Source organism: Leptodactylus fuscus, chromosome 10 (genome assembly GCF_031893055.1).
Source record: "Leptodactylus fuscus isolate aLepFus1 chromosome 10, aLepFus1.hap2, whole genome shotgun sequence".
Lineage (NCBI taxonomy): Eukaryota > Metazoa > Chordata > Amphibia > Anura > Leptodactylidae > Leptodactylus > Leptodactylus fuscus.
In genome coordinates this window covers 52,742,628-52,759,330 of record NC_134274.1, presented here as the reverse complement: position 1 = coordinate 52,759,330, position 16,703 = coordinate 52,742,628, and the positions used below count along the sequence as shown (strand labels likewise).

Here is a 16,703-nt window from a genome sequence, read left to right as displayed (position 1 = left end):
CTTTGGCATAGATTAACTGTGGACAAACATTTTATATGGTATAAGTTTAGGTATTGTCAATTCCAATATATAATGTGAAGTACAGTGCTTAAAGGTTGCACCACTTTAGTAGAGTATCTTTGCCTAGTATATAAAGGTTGGAAAATGTTACACATCTATCTATGGCCATCCAAATTTACTACTACTTACAAGCACTAATGAGAAAATGTGTGTCTTGTCAGTAACATTTCATCCTTTATGCTGCTCTTTTCCTTCGATACTAATATATGTACTTAATAAATATTCACATATAACAACACTATATACTTTTTTAATAAGTTCTGCATCAACTAGCAAGACAGTAACTAAGTCACTGGCAGAATCTGGAGAGCAGATAAGCCAATGACAGACACCTTTGGCAGCAACTTCTCAAGACACCTTTGGCAGCCAGTTCTCTCTCAGGAGAAGGATGGGCATGATAATATGTAATATGCCTTATTCTTCATCAGTCTGGAGAGAATTGGGAGACTCTTACACACATATGATACTTTTTGGATCCAGTTGATTTACAGTAGACCTTCATAGCAAGCCACATAGGGCATGTGTGTCAAAAGCAACAGTTTTCATGAATGGGTTTCCTTTACACTTTCAGTCATTGTTATTTTACTTATTATTGACCATCAGGCAAATGAATACTCCCTTCCAGCACTAACCCCTGGTCTGGATGAAGTCAAATCTAGTTTAACAGCCTCTGGCAATGCAGACCTAGGAAGCAACGTGTCAGGACCTCAGAGCTACCCAGTGGTAACTGGTAAGTGAAACTCTACCCTAGAATTTTACTATTTGGTATTACATTGGTACATATGGTTACAGGACCATACCAGTACTGTTACCAAGAACTCCCCCAACAGAAGACATCACTATGTCACAGGAATATCATGAGGTGTACTCGGTATCTCCACATGTAATGATGTTCCAATTGTACACTTATTGTCTGAGAGCTGGGGTTGCCTGGAAAACTTGTGATTTATTTACAGAAATTACAAAAATTTCATTCACTTTTCCTGTACTATAAAACACAGAATTTTTTTCTGCTGCATTTTCGTAACCTGTGACCTTAGCCTAAGTCAGCTCTCCAGCCCAGTCTTCCTGTTATAGACTATTATAGTTCATATCATGTAAAATTCCACCTGGTGATGATACACAGCAGCCAATAAGTTGCGTATACAATGTGTGGCATCAGTGCCATAAAGTACAGTGCTTAAAGGATTTTACCACTTTAGTAGAGTATCTTTGCCTAGAATATAAAGGTTTGAAAATGTTACACATCAAACTATGGCCATCCAAATTTACTACTACTTACTAGCACTAATGGGCAAATGTGTGCGTTGTCAGTAACATTTCATCCTTTATGCTGCTCTTTGCCTATGATACTAATATATGTACTTAATATAACTATTCACATGTACATAAGAAATTAATATTCTCTTCCTTACAAAAAAAGGAGCTCTGTTTTGGTTCTAGCTTCACTGGAGGAGGATTGACAGTCCACCATAGGAATTTCAATTATATAAAACTTCACTTTATTGTTTCCTATTTAAAAATACACCAAACAGTCTAAAAGCATGTAACCACCATAGGCCACTAATATCCATATTAGTGAGAAAAATATACGGGGAAGAGTATTATCACAGGAACTTGCTCTATACTGTATATCACCTATGGCTACCTCCCTAGAAATATACAATAGTGGCCATATACCTCAAATCAAGTCAAAAACAGGACTTATATAGAGGCTCAGCAGAAAACTCCTCCACCCCTCCGAGGCTACTGGCCTAATGCCACACAGAGAGGGGAAGGTACTGATAGCCAGGTCCCTGTTCAGACTCACTCCGGACAATGGCTCACATATACATAAACTGACCCTACGCATTTCGTCTTATAGATGTAAAGATATATCAGGGGTCTATAAAACTCAATCTCACAACTAGAAGCAGTTAAAACTGCTTTCTTTCAATATTGACGGTATGGTGTGCTGACCGCCAGCAGGACCAGCGCCACAACTTTCAGCAGTCCGCTGAGCCAGGGACCTGGCCATCAGTACCTTCCCCTCTCTGTTGGTGTTGCGTTAGGCCAGTAGCCTCGGAGGGGTGGAGGAGTTTTCTGCTGAGCCTCTATATAGGTCCTGTTTTTGGCTTGATTTGGGGTATATGGCCACTATTGTACTGTATATTTCTAGGCAGGTAGCCATAGGTGATATATAGAGCAAGTTCTTGTGATAATGCTCCTCCCCGTATATTTTTCTCGCTAATAAGGATATTAGTGGCCTATGGTGGTTACATGCTTTTAGACTTTTTGGTGTGTTTTTAAATAGGAAACAATAAAAATGAAGTTTTATATAATTGAAATTCCTATGGTGGACCGTCAATCCTCCTTCAGTGAAGCTTGTATGACAGCCATGAATCTGTTTTGGTTCTAAATGTACTTACGTTGTCACTAACTCTTCACCAATGGCATAGCAGTCACAGCTGAGCTCCTATGCCTATGAGGTGTGTAGATCCAAAATAACAGAATATCTGTACTATATGGCAAGCAATGATATGTTATACTAAGTACACAGTGATGTCACAGTAGGAAAATCTATTGATGTAGGATGAGTGATGTACATATGATGGTGTATCTGAGTATAATCTTAGTGCCAGCAGTTATAGATTATACCACCCCTCTTCAGTACTTGTGTGCACAGAACATATTGAAATACTACACTCTATTGTATACTATATATTAAATGTTGGGAAATGAGAATTGGCCATCAAACTAAAACAATCTAACCTTTAGACAGTGTAAAGTAAGACTAGATAGTGTAAAACCGCACCAGATTTCCATAGTGTTGAATATTCTTTGATAATTTAGTGTATTTTGTAGACTGTCTAATCTAACTTTACCCCACTTAATATTTGGCTTAGTTTCTGGTAGTATTTTGGCACAAAATGTTGGCCCATTGTCCAGTACCCAGTTTTACATGTTAAACTCCACCCTTTTCAACAAACCTCACCTACCAGACAAGATCCAGAAACTTTCAGAAAAGTCCGCAACACATGAGGTGTACAGCGCATATGCCAGTTTTTTGCACAAATTACACCAGAATTCTGGGCCATTTTTTGCTAGTTTACAATTTGTAAAGTGCTGTGGAATATGTTGGCGCTATAGATAAATAAAATGTATCACCTACCCCAAGGTTTCCAAGATTGTTTTTATGAGAAAAAAATAGGTCATGTCAAGACTCACTCCAAATGCCCTAAAGATGTCAAAACGATATCATAATGGTTAGAAAAAGACAAGAGGGCTAAAGTATAGAAAAATCATTGCGACTGGGGCTGAAATAGTCCGTCGGTTGTGCTTGACTGGTGAACTTTCCATGGTAACTATCCATGTGTACTTTGTTAATAGAGGGTGTCCTAAGTCCAGGACCCTCATGTATTACCTAAAGTGAAGAGCAACAAAGACCTTCCCTCCATCTGGAGGAGCCCACTTGTGTATCACATGTTCTGGCCTTTAATTTCAAAGGCACTTTGTAATGCTTCATATCGCCTATGGGGGCGCTGCAGGAGACTTAAATACTTGCTTCTGGGTTCTCCTAGATATTATTGCTGATTTTTGGGAAAATGCAATCAGATTTTTATCAAGTTTCCTTTGTAAAAGGGATTTCCAACGTCCAAGTCAAAGTTATTACAAGTCATTGCTGGACAAAGCCACGTGATGTTATCCATAGCAAACAATTCATTCTAACTGCTTATTTACTGAATAACTTCATCTTATATTTATGTATCTTTATAGTATTTTTCTAAGGTAAAATGTTGGCTTCAAAGACATAATCACATGAGTTAATAGGTCACTGCCCCCAAACATTCAACACACTCTTATGCTGCTGTTAGCATTTCCTTCAAAAGGAAAAAAAAAGCTAAAATAAGTCAAACACAACATGAATAAAACTTAGATTTTTAGCGTACAAGTTCTGGAAAGAATACTTCCATACTGCTCAGACTGATTTGGGGAGACGGTATCATTCTTAGATTAACATATCATAAATGGCTTTCGGGTTTTATGTGTAACGGCAGCTGTTGAGGTATACGTTTATATGGCTAGGTGTGGACTACCGTGCTGGTTGGTCTTTATGTAGTGGAACAGTGCATTAAATGAGTAATAATCACTCAGCTGTTATTATCGGTGACAGTTCAGGAGTAGGTCATGAGCCACTGATACCGAGGGTAAGGTGAATTACCCAAGGTCGCAACTCGCTGTATATTTATGTAAGCTGTTCTGCTTCCCTTCAAAAGGCAGATGTGAAATAGTAATGGGTTTCCTTCCATGCACCAATATGGTTAGTGTACAAGGTGGCAAAAGATAGGGCGCTTAGGTTTATTGTATCTGATTGCATATTCAGCAGGGTACACATGTCAGGCCTCTCTGTTACATCTTTTCAATGTCATTGAGATGCCTCCGCCTGATCCATCTCGGTCCAAGTGCGAGGAAAGTTCATTGCAGGCTCAGCGTGACACTCCCAGGTGGCACCTTAGCACTAACATGTTCATCTGTATGCAGGATTTCAATCAGACGGTAGAGGAGCGCAGAAACTCTCATTAAGACTCAGCGCTGTTTACCAACAGTAATGAAGGTAAACATTTTAAAGGACAGATTAAGGAAAAAGCGTTAGAAGCGAGGGAGGAGGGGGCGGGGGCTTATTTTCCTGCACTTAGGCCATGCTCCAGTTTTTGGAATAATGGTATCATTAGCCAAAAAAGGTTGCAGATCATGCTTAATCTTAAAACGTTTTCCTTTTTTTTTTTACGAGCAATTAAACGCCTGGCGTTATTGATCATTGTTGATTTTATGTCCTTCTATTTGCATAATCTATTAAAGATGAATGATTCATGGAGTGATTATTATGGCGAAGGGAAGTAGATGCATTCGGTGTAGTTTTGTCAAGGTGAGAGATGCGTTACGTTTTTTTTTTTTTTGCGCTATTAGAAGATAATCTCATTAAGTATCCTCCACCTAGACTGACTACATGTCTGCAGCAGAGTCTTACTTTGAAGCAGATACCATTGGCGCTATTCCTCGCTGTTGCTGATATTTTTTCCCCCCTCCTGCATCATTTTTCCAAGTTCAATCGTTTTATTTGACAAAATAATTTAAAATGTGCAGATTCAATAAGAGCTGCCAGCAGGAAATAACATAATAATATAATTTGGTGGATTAAACTGCCTTGTTAAAAAGCTCTGGGTGTCTTCTCTGTCCTGCAAAATCCATTTGTTATATTTCATGGGAGAATCAATTCTAGCGATGGAACCTAAAGAATGACTACTTCAGCATTCTAGAGCCAGACATTTATCACAGGTGGCAACATCTAAATCTGTACAGATGAACAAGGACCTGGGATCATTGATATTACTCTCCAGTAATTATATGTTGGTCAATCTCATGATTTTACTATGTCATTCCTTATCATTGTGGTTTCTACATAGAGAATATCATCATGGACTAAGCAAACGCCTGAGCCATTATACAGATATACATGAGATAGTCTACAACCCACCTTTCATGAGACATTGGTGATGTCTTCAGTGTCTCATTAATGTCATGTATGCGAATACTGGACATTGCCTACACTGGTTATTGCCATAACCACACACATTTTACTATTCTTTCACAAAGTTGTCAGTGGCCTAATGTGATTCCTTCGCTATTCCTAGCCAGATAGGTATATAGGATACTGATAGGTATCTAGTCTAATTGAACCACTTTAGGCCGGGGCCCCACGGAAAAATTGCGCCGCTGGAAAAATTGCAGCGTTTTACAGTATCTGCAAAGTAGATGGAATTCATGCGAATCCCATGCCCACTTTGCACAGTTTTGGAAATCGCAGCATGTCAATTAAATCTACGGAAACGCCGGCGGCTTTTCTGTAGATATAATTGTAACATAAAATCCGTGGAGGAAAACTCTGTGAACTTTCTTTTCAAAGCGCTGCAGGAAGAACCATGATGCATTCCCGCCGTGGTGTTCCCGCAGCGCTTTAGCCCTGCGTATCGTCCTGTGGGGCCTTAGCCTTAGGGTGCATTCACACAGAGTAACGTGCCGTGTGACCTGGCACGTATACGCCGTGTGAGATTTTGAGCGCAGTATACGCTCCCATTGATTTCAATGGGAGTTAGTCTAGTATACGCCGCGTTATTTTGCAGCCGTGATTTTGCGCCCGCAAAATCACGGCTGCAAAATAACGCGGCGTATACGATCCAGGCTCCTATTGAAATCAATGGGAGAGTATACGGCACTCAAAATCTCACACGGCGTATACGTGCCAGGTCACGCGGCACGTTACTCTATGTGAATGCAACCTTAGAGAGTATTTTGTAAAGACTGGCTATAACCCAGCCTGTATATATGCTATAGGGTCTGCCTAGCAGCAGAGGCATAGCTAGAAGATGCTGGGCCCCAATATGAAAAATACTGATGTCTTCTTATATTGTAGACAGGCCTTTTGGCTTCCTGAGGCTTCAGGGCCTGGTACGGATTTCTACCCATGCACCCCCTTTGGCTATACCACTGAATACCTGACCAAATGCATCTTTACTGCTGGGGGTTAGAGAAGACAAGCTATGGGCATCAGCTGATCCCAGGTTTTATAAAGGGGGCAGACCTTGTGAAATAACCCCTTTAAGAATAGCACAATAAGAAAAGCCCTGCTAGGACAAATAAACATATTTGCAAAGCTTTACAGTTTGCAGTTTGGTCTATGATTGTCAGTTTATAATTTTAGGAAATAGAAATAAATGATGTAATATTACGTTAATACTGGTATAGTATTCTGTAGGACCTGTAGTCCAATTCCTTAAGCAGTAGGCCTCAGGCTGTTAACAATCCTAAACGCACAATAAACAATGTAAGGATTTAACTGCAGCGTAATTCCTCTTGTTGTTGCAGAAGATTTCTGCTTTTACTCTGAAACTGTATCCTCTGGGTTGTGGCTAAGTGCAAATCCACATGCCGATCAGCATTTGCTCTAATGCTGCAGAGATTCAGGCAGTCTGCATTACTAAAGATTACCAATTCATTTAACTTAGTCCTCCAAAAAGGATGAGGTTTTTAGAGTATTTAAAGTAGAAAGCCAGCCTGTTTATAAAGATAGGGAAAGGTGACTATATCTACGATTCGGGATAATAGAAGCATTAACTCATTGAAATCGCCAACACATTCTTGTCATCGTGATGGAAATTCACAGCCCTGTAGATATGTGTCCATGTAGGTTAGATTGGATACATGAAAAGGTGAACATGTCTCTCTATGTAATAATATTGTGTGCTACGTCTCATTATAGCATACTATAAAGTCTACATCATGGCCTTAGATTAACTGTGAAGTTAATGGTCTTACTGTATGTTTTGTGGAGTTTTGCAGAACATAATAAATGACAGGTAGAAGCGTTATCAAGGTGCCAAACCAACTCGAGAACCATTTTTTACTTATTTTAATCCCTCTTTATTTTATTTTGTTGTTTTTATCATTCCATTTACATTTATACATATATTTTTTTTCTCTTTCCGTGTTCCACCCAACCTTTGTCTGTCTGTCCGTCTTCTTTCCATCCATTTCCTTCTTCCTCACAGAGAGTTACTCCTCTCACCTCTATGTAAAGCAAGAGCCTCATGAAGCTTCCCTTACTCCCTTCACTCCCTCTTCACTGGCCAGCTCGGGGCTGGCTGATCTTCAGCCTTTTCAGATGGCCCTCACCGTTGATGCGTCCACACCTACGTACAGCTCCTTCACCCACCATGGCCCTCCCTACGGGCAGTTCGGCAGCCAGCCACTCATAGCAGGTACTAAACTTACCCTCATGCATACGTCATCTACTTCATTTCCATGGGGGGTTGACTGACTCTTTGGAAATATTTTGTCAGATCAACCCTCCATACATTGTAGAGGAAAGACCGTATTTTATCAAGGATGGCTTCTGTCTGCTTATAAGAAGATGCTTTGTCTTATACCTTGCTGATATTTTCTAATATAGAATAGATATCTTGAGTGGCAGGGGGCTATCATCCCCAGGCTGACCCTAAAAGATCTGAACAAAGGTTACATAAACATTTTCAAAGCAAGAAGGTCCTGAAGCAACAATATATGAAGTGGAGGCTTCTAACTTGCTCTCAACAAAACTCTATGACTACAATTTGTTATTATTGTCAATGCTGCACATGCGTTCTACAAATTCATTATTATATATAGTATGCTTAATATTACATCCTAAAGGGAACCTGTCGCCTGCCACCCTAAACTGGTCACTACTATGCAGCATCAAGTAATGCCCTTTCCTATGGTGTACACCAATAAGCTTTATGTCGCTGAGAAGTCCAGTTATACCTTGGCTTGTCATACCTAAATTTACTTTAACGGAAGTCAGCAAGAAAATTGGTGTCAAAGAAATGACAGCGCCTTGTAGGGCAGCTTCTAAACTTTCCAAAGATGCTGTTCTTATTCTGTGTTGCAGCTCCATTTTCAAGAAACGCCCTTAAGGCAAAGGCCCAACATAGCAAAAAAAAAAAGAGCGTAAATCGCATCACATTTTATCCACAGTGTTTTTAATTGCGTTTTTTGCAGAGTAGCTCTTCTTCCTTTATTACACCTATAGGGAAAACGTGAGCGGTTTCGCAGGTGTAATTGATATGGTGCGATTTTCAAAAACATAGGCATTTTTGAGAACACAGCTTCTCCACAGTAGATTTTTTTATTGCAATTTGTGGATGGGATTAGCCAGAATCTCATTCACTTTGAAGGTGATGTAAAAGGCTCTGTTTTTTGCAATGTGAAGCTTCAGCCTAAAGCTCTTTTCAGCTAATTTACATATGAATAAAACATTGATTTTTATATGATATTATATATTTATATCATCTTTAAAAAAAATTAGTAAATATCAATGTTACGTTAAACTCAAAGGGGTTGTTTTATGAAGATATCCGCTTTCAGTATCCATGTGATGCCATTCAACAGAATCTCTAAGGGTCGGTTCACATTAGCGTATATATTCCATCTGGTCTGATTCCATCTGGCAAGCGCTGTGCTGTAAAAGCACACAGATCCCATAGTCTATAATGGGGTCCGTGTACTTGCTGCACACTGCCTGCACGAATGATTTGTGTGGGCAGTGCGCAGCAAGCACACGGACCCCATTATAGTCTATGGGGTCCGTGTGCTTTAACTGCATAGTGCTTGCAGTTGCGTTGGTATTCCATTCGGGGGGTCCTCATGCGGACACCCCCGGACGGAATCCAAATGCTAATGTGAACCAGGGGTAAGTTGTTGTGAGTCCGACACAACTTTGAACACCTGAGCAGGGTCTATATTTGGACAGAAAAATACAGCATGCAACATTCAGTGCTGTAAGAGATGTGCCAGAAGCCATAAACGACCCTATAGATAACTGAGAATCAGTTCTGGCCAGTGGCATAACTACCGCCGTAGCAGCAGACGCAGCTGCCACAGGGCCTGGGACATTAGGGGCCTGGCAACAGCCGATACTGCTGAATTTTTTTTGTTTCTTAATAGGCCATTGCTGGCTGGAGTTACTCCAGCCGGAAACAGGCCCTATTTACTTACCAATCCTAGCAGGGCCTGGACTGGTAAGTGACACCGCGGGCCCCACAAACACTATCATTATCACTAACACTATCTTTTCAGACACTCGAGTATAATGATCGGAGGTCCAGGAGAGGTAAGAAACATAAAAAACACTGTTACCTATCTCTCCACGATCTGGACAGGCTTCAGGCCTAGTCGTCTGACATCTCATGACCCCAGCCTGCGTCCCGGGTCATGTGACATCTGACATCATTGAAGATGGACTACAGCGGTGGCCGACAGCGGAGGACTGCAGTAGAGTAACAGTGTTTTTTTATGTTTTTCTAACCCTTTGGTCTCCGATTATTATACTCTAGGGTCTGAAAAGGGTATAATATTGTGTGCAGGGGCCACCATTGGGCATAATAGAGTGTGCAGGAATGTGTAGGAGGGGGTCGGTCGAGGTCTTCGGTGTCAGTCGGGTGGGGGGGGATCATGTTAAAAGTTCACCACGGGGCCCCACCATTCCTAGTTATGCTAATAAGTCTGGCATTATTTTTCCTCATGTGCCACGCATAGGGAAGTTATGCTGGATCGCTGACATGTAAACCTACTCAAAAAAAAGAGCAGAACTTGCTGATGTCTTACTGGAGGTTTTAGAAGCTGAACTTGTTCCTGGCCTCTAAGGATGGATATATTAGTTGTGTCTTGTCAGCTATTGTGTCTGAACTGGACGCAACTGATGACATTTTCGCGTACCTTGTGCACCAGTCTGGTGTCAATGGCCAGACAGAGATATTTTGCATAATGTGTTATCCTGCCAAGTGTACGGAAACATCTAGGACCATCAGATGTATGTCAAACCACTCCATAACAGAAGATTCTGAAGCTGGACTTCAGTGACCAGGTTATACCCTGTCCAGCATAAACTCACAATGGGGTTAAATTCTGGAACCGGGTTGTAATTGTTCTTAGAAACAGTTGTGTTTATTCAGCCCTGCACTATACGATATACAAAAACTGTATACCATGAGCTGATATTATGGTACAAGAACTCGACTACCGTGAATGTCTAGGAAAAGGATGTAGAGATCTTTTGCTATATAAACCTTATACAAAAGTTATCAAAAATGTTTCAACTTTTTTATTTCCGGATCCTCAATATGATATCTAAAGACTTGTGGGTTAAACAATTCGGTATAGCCTTGGTCTATTGTTTGACTATAGTTACCAAAAATAATTATATTGTCGCTCAGAAATGTTGAAAAGCTTTAGGTCTATGTCTAACCTTACAACGTGTAAACTTGGATTACGATAATTTTTTAATAGTCAATGCCCTTTAATAATGTGAATATAACATACTGGGTTAAAGAGAAATAATTTGTCATCTTGTATCCCAATAATCCAGCTGGGCAGCCTATAGGAATGTTACTGCAGGTTCATTGGGTTCCAGTGTAGTGATCAAGAACATTACAATACTCCAGCTTTCCCGAGCTGAACCTTCCTGCAGGATTTGCATGGCAATCACAACCAAGTATAAGTCAACCATAAAGTTCTATAAGAAGAGTAATATAGATTCAGCCTTGCTAACTTCTGTTTGTAGGCTAATTACCCCGCTAGTATTTAATGGAAGTTGCGGCAATAGAGCAGCCTTATCTGGGATTAGAGGAACTCAGCAACATTGACATCGCTTCCAAGTCGCTATGCCTGAATAGTTTGAGGATATTTACAGATGACTGACGCTGGTTATGGAATGTATGCTCCTTTCCCCTCACTGACTTAAAACTTACACCACAAGTATATGCTAGGAAATCCTATATCATTCAGGAGATTTGTACTTAGCATGCACCAAATCCAGGATTTAGCTTAGGATTCAATAGTATCAAAGCCTATCTAAATTCTCCACATATACACTACAGGGCAGTTATCATTTCCAATATAAATTCAGAACATAAGATTTCAGGGCTACTTCTTATGTTTTTATTAATGTTGGGTGTATATTTCCCACATCTATTGAAATCTCATACTGTACAAGGCGCTATTATGTTACCAGTGTCTATCCTAGTGTTGTGTATATTCATGTATGTGGATCCAGTTTATGTAAAAATAAGATTTTGAGATTTTTTTTTTTGTTTTGTTTCCATAGGTCGAGATATGACAAGTACAACCCTGCCAGGTTACCCTCCTCATGTTCCCCCAACGGGACAAGGTAGCTACCCAACCTCAACACTGGCTGGAATGGTACCTGGTAAGTCCATGTTGTATTACAATATATTCTTATACACCTATATAAAGTCATACATGCTACATATTTCAGAAATGTATATTTTGTAATGTAGTAACACCTTCATATTACTTTTAATACTTATATACATATGGGAAGAAAGTTGAGTAGAGGTTAAGTTACCTTGTAGAGATAAAATACTGACACTTAAGTACACAACTTGGAATATAACTTGGTCATTACCTAATGATCGCTCTAAAAGGTCTCTGTGAGCCAATATTTCTGGTTGCTGTTAAGTCACTCAACCAGAGGAACCACTGAGCAGAGAACTCAATGGGCCATACTATTGTAAATGGAATGCTAAATCCCTTCTCGTAGTACACCACTAGCTATCTATGCTTAGAGCTTGACACACATAGTACGCAGCACTCCACAGGTTATTGATAGGAAAGAAGCATCTCATTATCACTGCATTGACAGGCACCAACGTTTCGGTCCACCATTCGGTCCAACCTGTGGAGTGCTGCTCATGTCTGTCCAGCTCTAAACCTTGTCTGTTTCACTGCAGGACTGGGAGTGGTGAGTCTAGCACATTGTGCATATCTGTATGTCATGTCTTCTCTTTGTCTTCTCCTTCCATTGTCACTTTCCTTCTTTGGTCGTTGAGTTTTAACTAGTATAGCATGCTTTTACTTATGGAAGAACTATGTTTTTGCTCAATTTTGTACAAAAAAAGTTACGATTGAGTCGATTTTTCTTACATCGCCTCATTTTGCTTATATTAGTCCAATATTTTTCACAAAAACTATGGCGCAATTTTGGCACAATTTGGTACATTTCAAGAGTCCTCGAAGTCAGTTCCCCTTATCAAGGCAATTCACAACTGTCCTTGGGTTGCAAAAAGTTGTCGAAACACATAATAAATCCAGTACAGGGCATGTATACCATAATATAAATCTATTGAATTGTTTACACTGCATTGATGTATTTGTATTGTTTAATGCTGCATGTCAAGGTTTTACCGAAATAGTTACCTACCGTCATGGACCTCATATTTCACATTCACAGACAGCAGCGTAACACGATCTAATGGTTCAGTACTTTCTTTATAGACACAGTGTATCGATCTAATGGACAGAGGACCGTTTCTCCTAGGCACGGCTTTGACAATGTATTAATGCCCATGTTTATTTATTCCCAGATATATAACACAAGTGAGAGGGAATGCTCCATTAAATGACATTGCATAAAGCTGTAGAACAGACACATATATTTACCCCTAACTCTCCACTCCCTAATATACAACAGTATTTGTTTCAGACATTATTGCACAACTTAAAGAAAAAGGAGTCCAGGTTGGTGCAGTGAACTGCTGGAAAGGGCTAGCGGCCGGGTGAGCAGAGAGGGGAGTAGGGAAATAAAATTCAATGCTGATGAGGAAATTACACTTGTTTCATTAGTGATCAAGGAAAGAGATAGCTCAGTTCCTTTTGGTCACAGTTGAGCTCAAAAACTCATTATCCTCCTGTATGCGCGCTTTCACTTCTCGTCAATAAACACTTCCCACTATCCGCTGTTCCGCTCCCACCCCCCTGCGCACACCTATAAACACATGTAACTGCACTCTGCCCAGCACATCCTTCATATGCCTAATATATAGTAGAAGTAGTCATAAAATTATTGTATGCCAATAGGCTAATGGGACCTGCTATCTACATACTTGTAGCATTTTTCCAAGTGGGGCAGGATAGTGTTACAGATAATATTAGGAGGTATAGTAAACTGTATATACCCATGTAAGAGTCTAAGATATCCCAATGGAAAACTAAACCATTTAATTTTCACTTTGGTGCCATTTCTATAAATTTCCAAGCCTTGGTTTATTCATAGAGCTATTCCAAATAGTTGTCGACACATAACCATAGACACATATTGGTGCCAAGGAAGAGTTAGTTTACTAATGTCTGTTATATGCAGAGGCGTAACCTAAAGCTCCTGGGCGCCAATGCAAAATCTATAATGGAGCTCCTACCGACCTTGTACCATTTAGTGGTTCAGTGGTATATTTTATATGTCAGAAGGACTTTTGGGGTCCTCACAGGGTCCAGGGCCTGGTAGCAACTATTATCTCTGAGCCCCTATAGCTATACTCCTGAGTCCATGCATAAAACTCTTAGGCTAAATTCACATGGTGGAATTTTGAGCTGATTTGGTGTAAGACACAAGCTCTTTAACCCCATTGTATCTGAGGTTCATGGTGGAACTCTTTCCGTGATGGGTTCCATGAGGCCAAAATTTGAAGAACAATTTTAGGCAAATGATGTTGTGTGGCCTTAGCCTCAAGGTGGCCATATATGATTAAGTTAAATAGCTGTTTGGCTGTTCCTGCAGAATATCCCATACACATACATTCTTAACATGGCAAACACGCATGCTGCTGCCAGACACCTCTTTTGGTGGGTTATCTCCCCGGAGAATGAAAGAATCAGATATTGAAATTGGGCTGGTCCAATCCTGCGGACTCACTGAAATTGTCGGGATTGATAACTTCTTATTTTATATACAGGGACTGATAACGACACTAGAGAGCCATTGTGTGTTCACCTTTCATAGCTAGATATATGTTGTATGAAGATGCATGTTGTCCTTTTGGTTCCATTTCTTTTTGACTTAATACAAGTATACTATATGTTAATATATGTATTGGATACTAAAATTTGGCGGGCAATATTAATCTTATATTTTGGTCTTGCCAGACAAATGGATATATGTAGTACTTAACTAACTCTTAATTTATTGACTTTCTAGGAAGTGAATTTTCAGGAAATCCCTACAGCCATCCTCAGTACACGACATACAATGAAGCATGGAGGTTTAGCAATCCAGCATTACTAAGTGAGTAATGACTTAAATACTGGGCTATAGAATTTCAATATTCAATGCTTTTTTAAGGGCGGGGATAAGAAGTGGTCTTAAATTCTTTGTATTTGAACTTCCTTGTCGACATAGTGGGCATTGTTTACCAGCCAAGATAGCATGAAATGTGAACCATGATCCAAACTATTGCATGTTTAATACAACCCCAACTAAAGCCAGCGGGGTAACACTTAAAGGGAGCTCATCATGCTGAACATGCAGTCCAATCTAAAGAAAGTAAAAACTGTTGAGCAGATTTAGTGGGGAAAAATTCAGTATAACAAATTGTTCATGTAAATCTCTGTCCATTCAGGCTTAGGAGTCCAGTGGGTGGTCCTACTAACAGCTTCTACTACAATGAGGGCTGTCAGTCACTAAGTAGGACCAGTCACTGGACGCCTAAACACAGAATGAGCAGGAGAGATAAAGGACCAGCTATACTGACTCTTTCCCATGACTACATATTACTCAGCTGCTCTGTGACATCCCTTTAAGTAACTTCCCCCTTTAAAAGTGTCTTTGTTAAAATAATATTCCAGAGCAGAACCATAAGTAACATGTCTCTCTGAAATGCATGGTTATATCTTCCCCTAGGCTATATGTTGGTTTAATAAGAGTTGCTGTCAACCCTGTGTACTTCATATACTGTTGCATGTCGCCAGCTACATGGCTACCAATTAGATTGTATCTCTCCATACGTATCCCTACTTAGAATGGAGCCTTCTGAAGAGCGTAGATGTGTATTCTTGTTGTGTTTGTCTTTGTTTTGTTTGCTTGTTGTCCTTTCAACCAGTCCATTCTTCTCCTGTGTTAACTTTCAGGTTCCCCTTATTATTATAGTGCCACATCCAGGGGCTCCGCACCTCCCACTGCTGCCACTGCCTATGACCGCCACTAGTTACCATGGAAACCAGATGAAACTACAGGGCGAGAACTTAGGCCTCCATATTGTACCTGTGTGAACATCATCTTGGGATGAAGAGTTGTCTCATGCCATGCCTCCTACAATCATTCTCCTACAACTACTGACTATTGAGTTGCAAGGGGCTGAACTTCTGTCCACCACCCGCCTCCCTGTTGTTACTTTATCCACACACCTGACACTGGAACGTTAGTTGTAAATGAAAGGCCCGCAAATTTATTTATACAGTGGACTTTGGGACCTTAAGGCAGCAACATTTTAATGTACTGGCCAGTGTTACTATGCTCAAAACAGCAATGCAAAGAATCAAGACTTTTTTTGTAGGACTTCCAAAAACAAAACAAAAAAATAGAAACAAATTGTAAGTCACAAAAAGAAACAAAGGAGAAAAAAAAAATCTCAAATATCTCCCATCTAAACGTGTTCCATTGGAAAGATCTACCGAGGCCAGAAGAGTTCTTATAGTATCATTATGAAGCAATTAGAAATCGGAGGACTATAGGAATCAGAAAAGTGTTTTATTAGCGATTTCTCTTGGGAATTGCAGAATGAACCCTTTCTTTTCCTTTCTGCCTTGGATGGGATGCCTGTCTCTCACACTCCATTCATTGTGCGTGGCATGTCACAAAACTCCACACGGACACCATACCAGTGAACAAAAAAAAAAAATTAAAAAGTAAAAAAAAAAAATTAAAAATCAATCATCTCAGAGAAGAAGACTGGAGGACATTGTAAAGTCTAATGACTTAGAGAAAAAAAATAAAATATATGAATATATAAATATATATATAAAATACACTGTTTTTATGCTTTATCATGAAGGTCTGTACAAATGACAATAGACAATTTTCTATAAAAAAAAAAACACAAAAACAAAAAATGCTGAAAATGGAAGAGAATGTCATAGGATTATGTAAAGAAGGCAGTTCTTGAAATATTATTTCCTCTCTTTTGTTTTGTTTGCACTAGTGTGTCGGAGTACGATGTAAAGGGACCCTGTTATGTCCCTCCAGCATAAAAATCATTGTGGGAAAAAAACAACAAAATACA

At 39.7% G+C, this 16,703-nt stretch overlaps 1 protein-coding gene across 8 annotated transcripts in view; it reads left to right on the top strand.

Annotated features, from left to right (window-relative positions):
• PAX2 (paired box 2) overlaps window positions 1-16,000 on the top strand; it is a 56,995-nt gene extending 40,995 nt beyond the window's left edge. For 2 of the 8 annotated variants that reach the window (XM_075258225.1, XM_075258224.1), the window contains exons 7-12: window positions 664-790; window positions 7,647-7,856; window positions 11,738-11,839; window positions 12,296-12,394; window positions 14,624-14,710; window positions 15,553-16,000. In XM_075258225.1, the coding sequence (XP_075114326.1) occupies window positions 664-790; window positions 7,647-7,856; window positions 11,738-11,839; window positions 12,296-12,394; window positions 14,624-14,710; window positions 15,553-15,629 (702 nt within the window). In that variant the 3' untranslated portion in view covers window positions 15,630-16,000. The remainder of the gene's footprint in view (window positions 1-663; window positions 791-7,646; window positions 7,857-11,737; window positions 11,840-12,295; window positions 12,395-14,623; window positions 14,711-15,552) is intronic. The other 6 variants (XM_075258231.1, XM_075258229.1, XM_075258223.1 and 3 more) reach the window with 5 other exon arrangements.
• The last annotated feature ends 703 nt before the right edge of the window (window positions 16,001-16,703 follow it).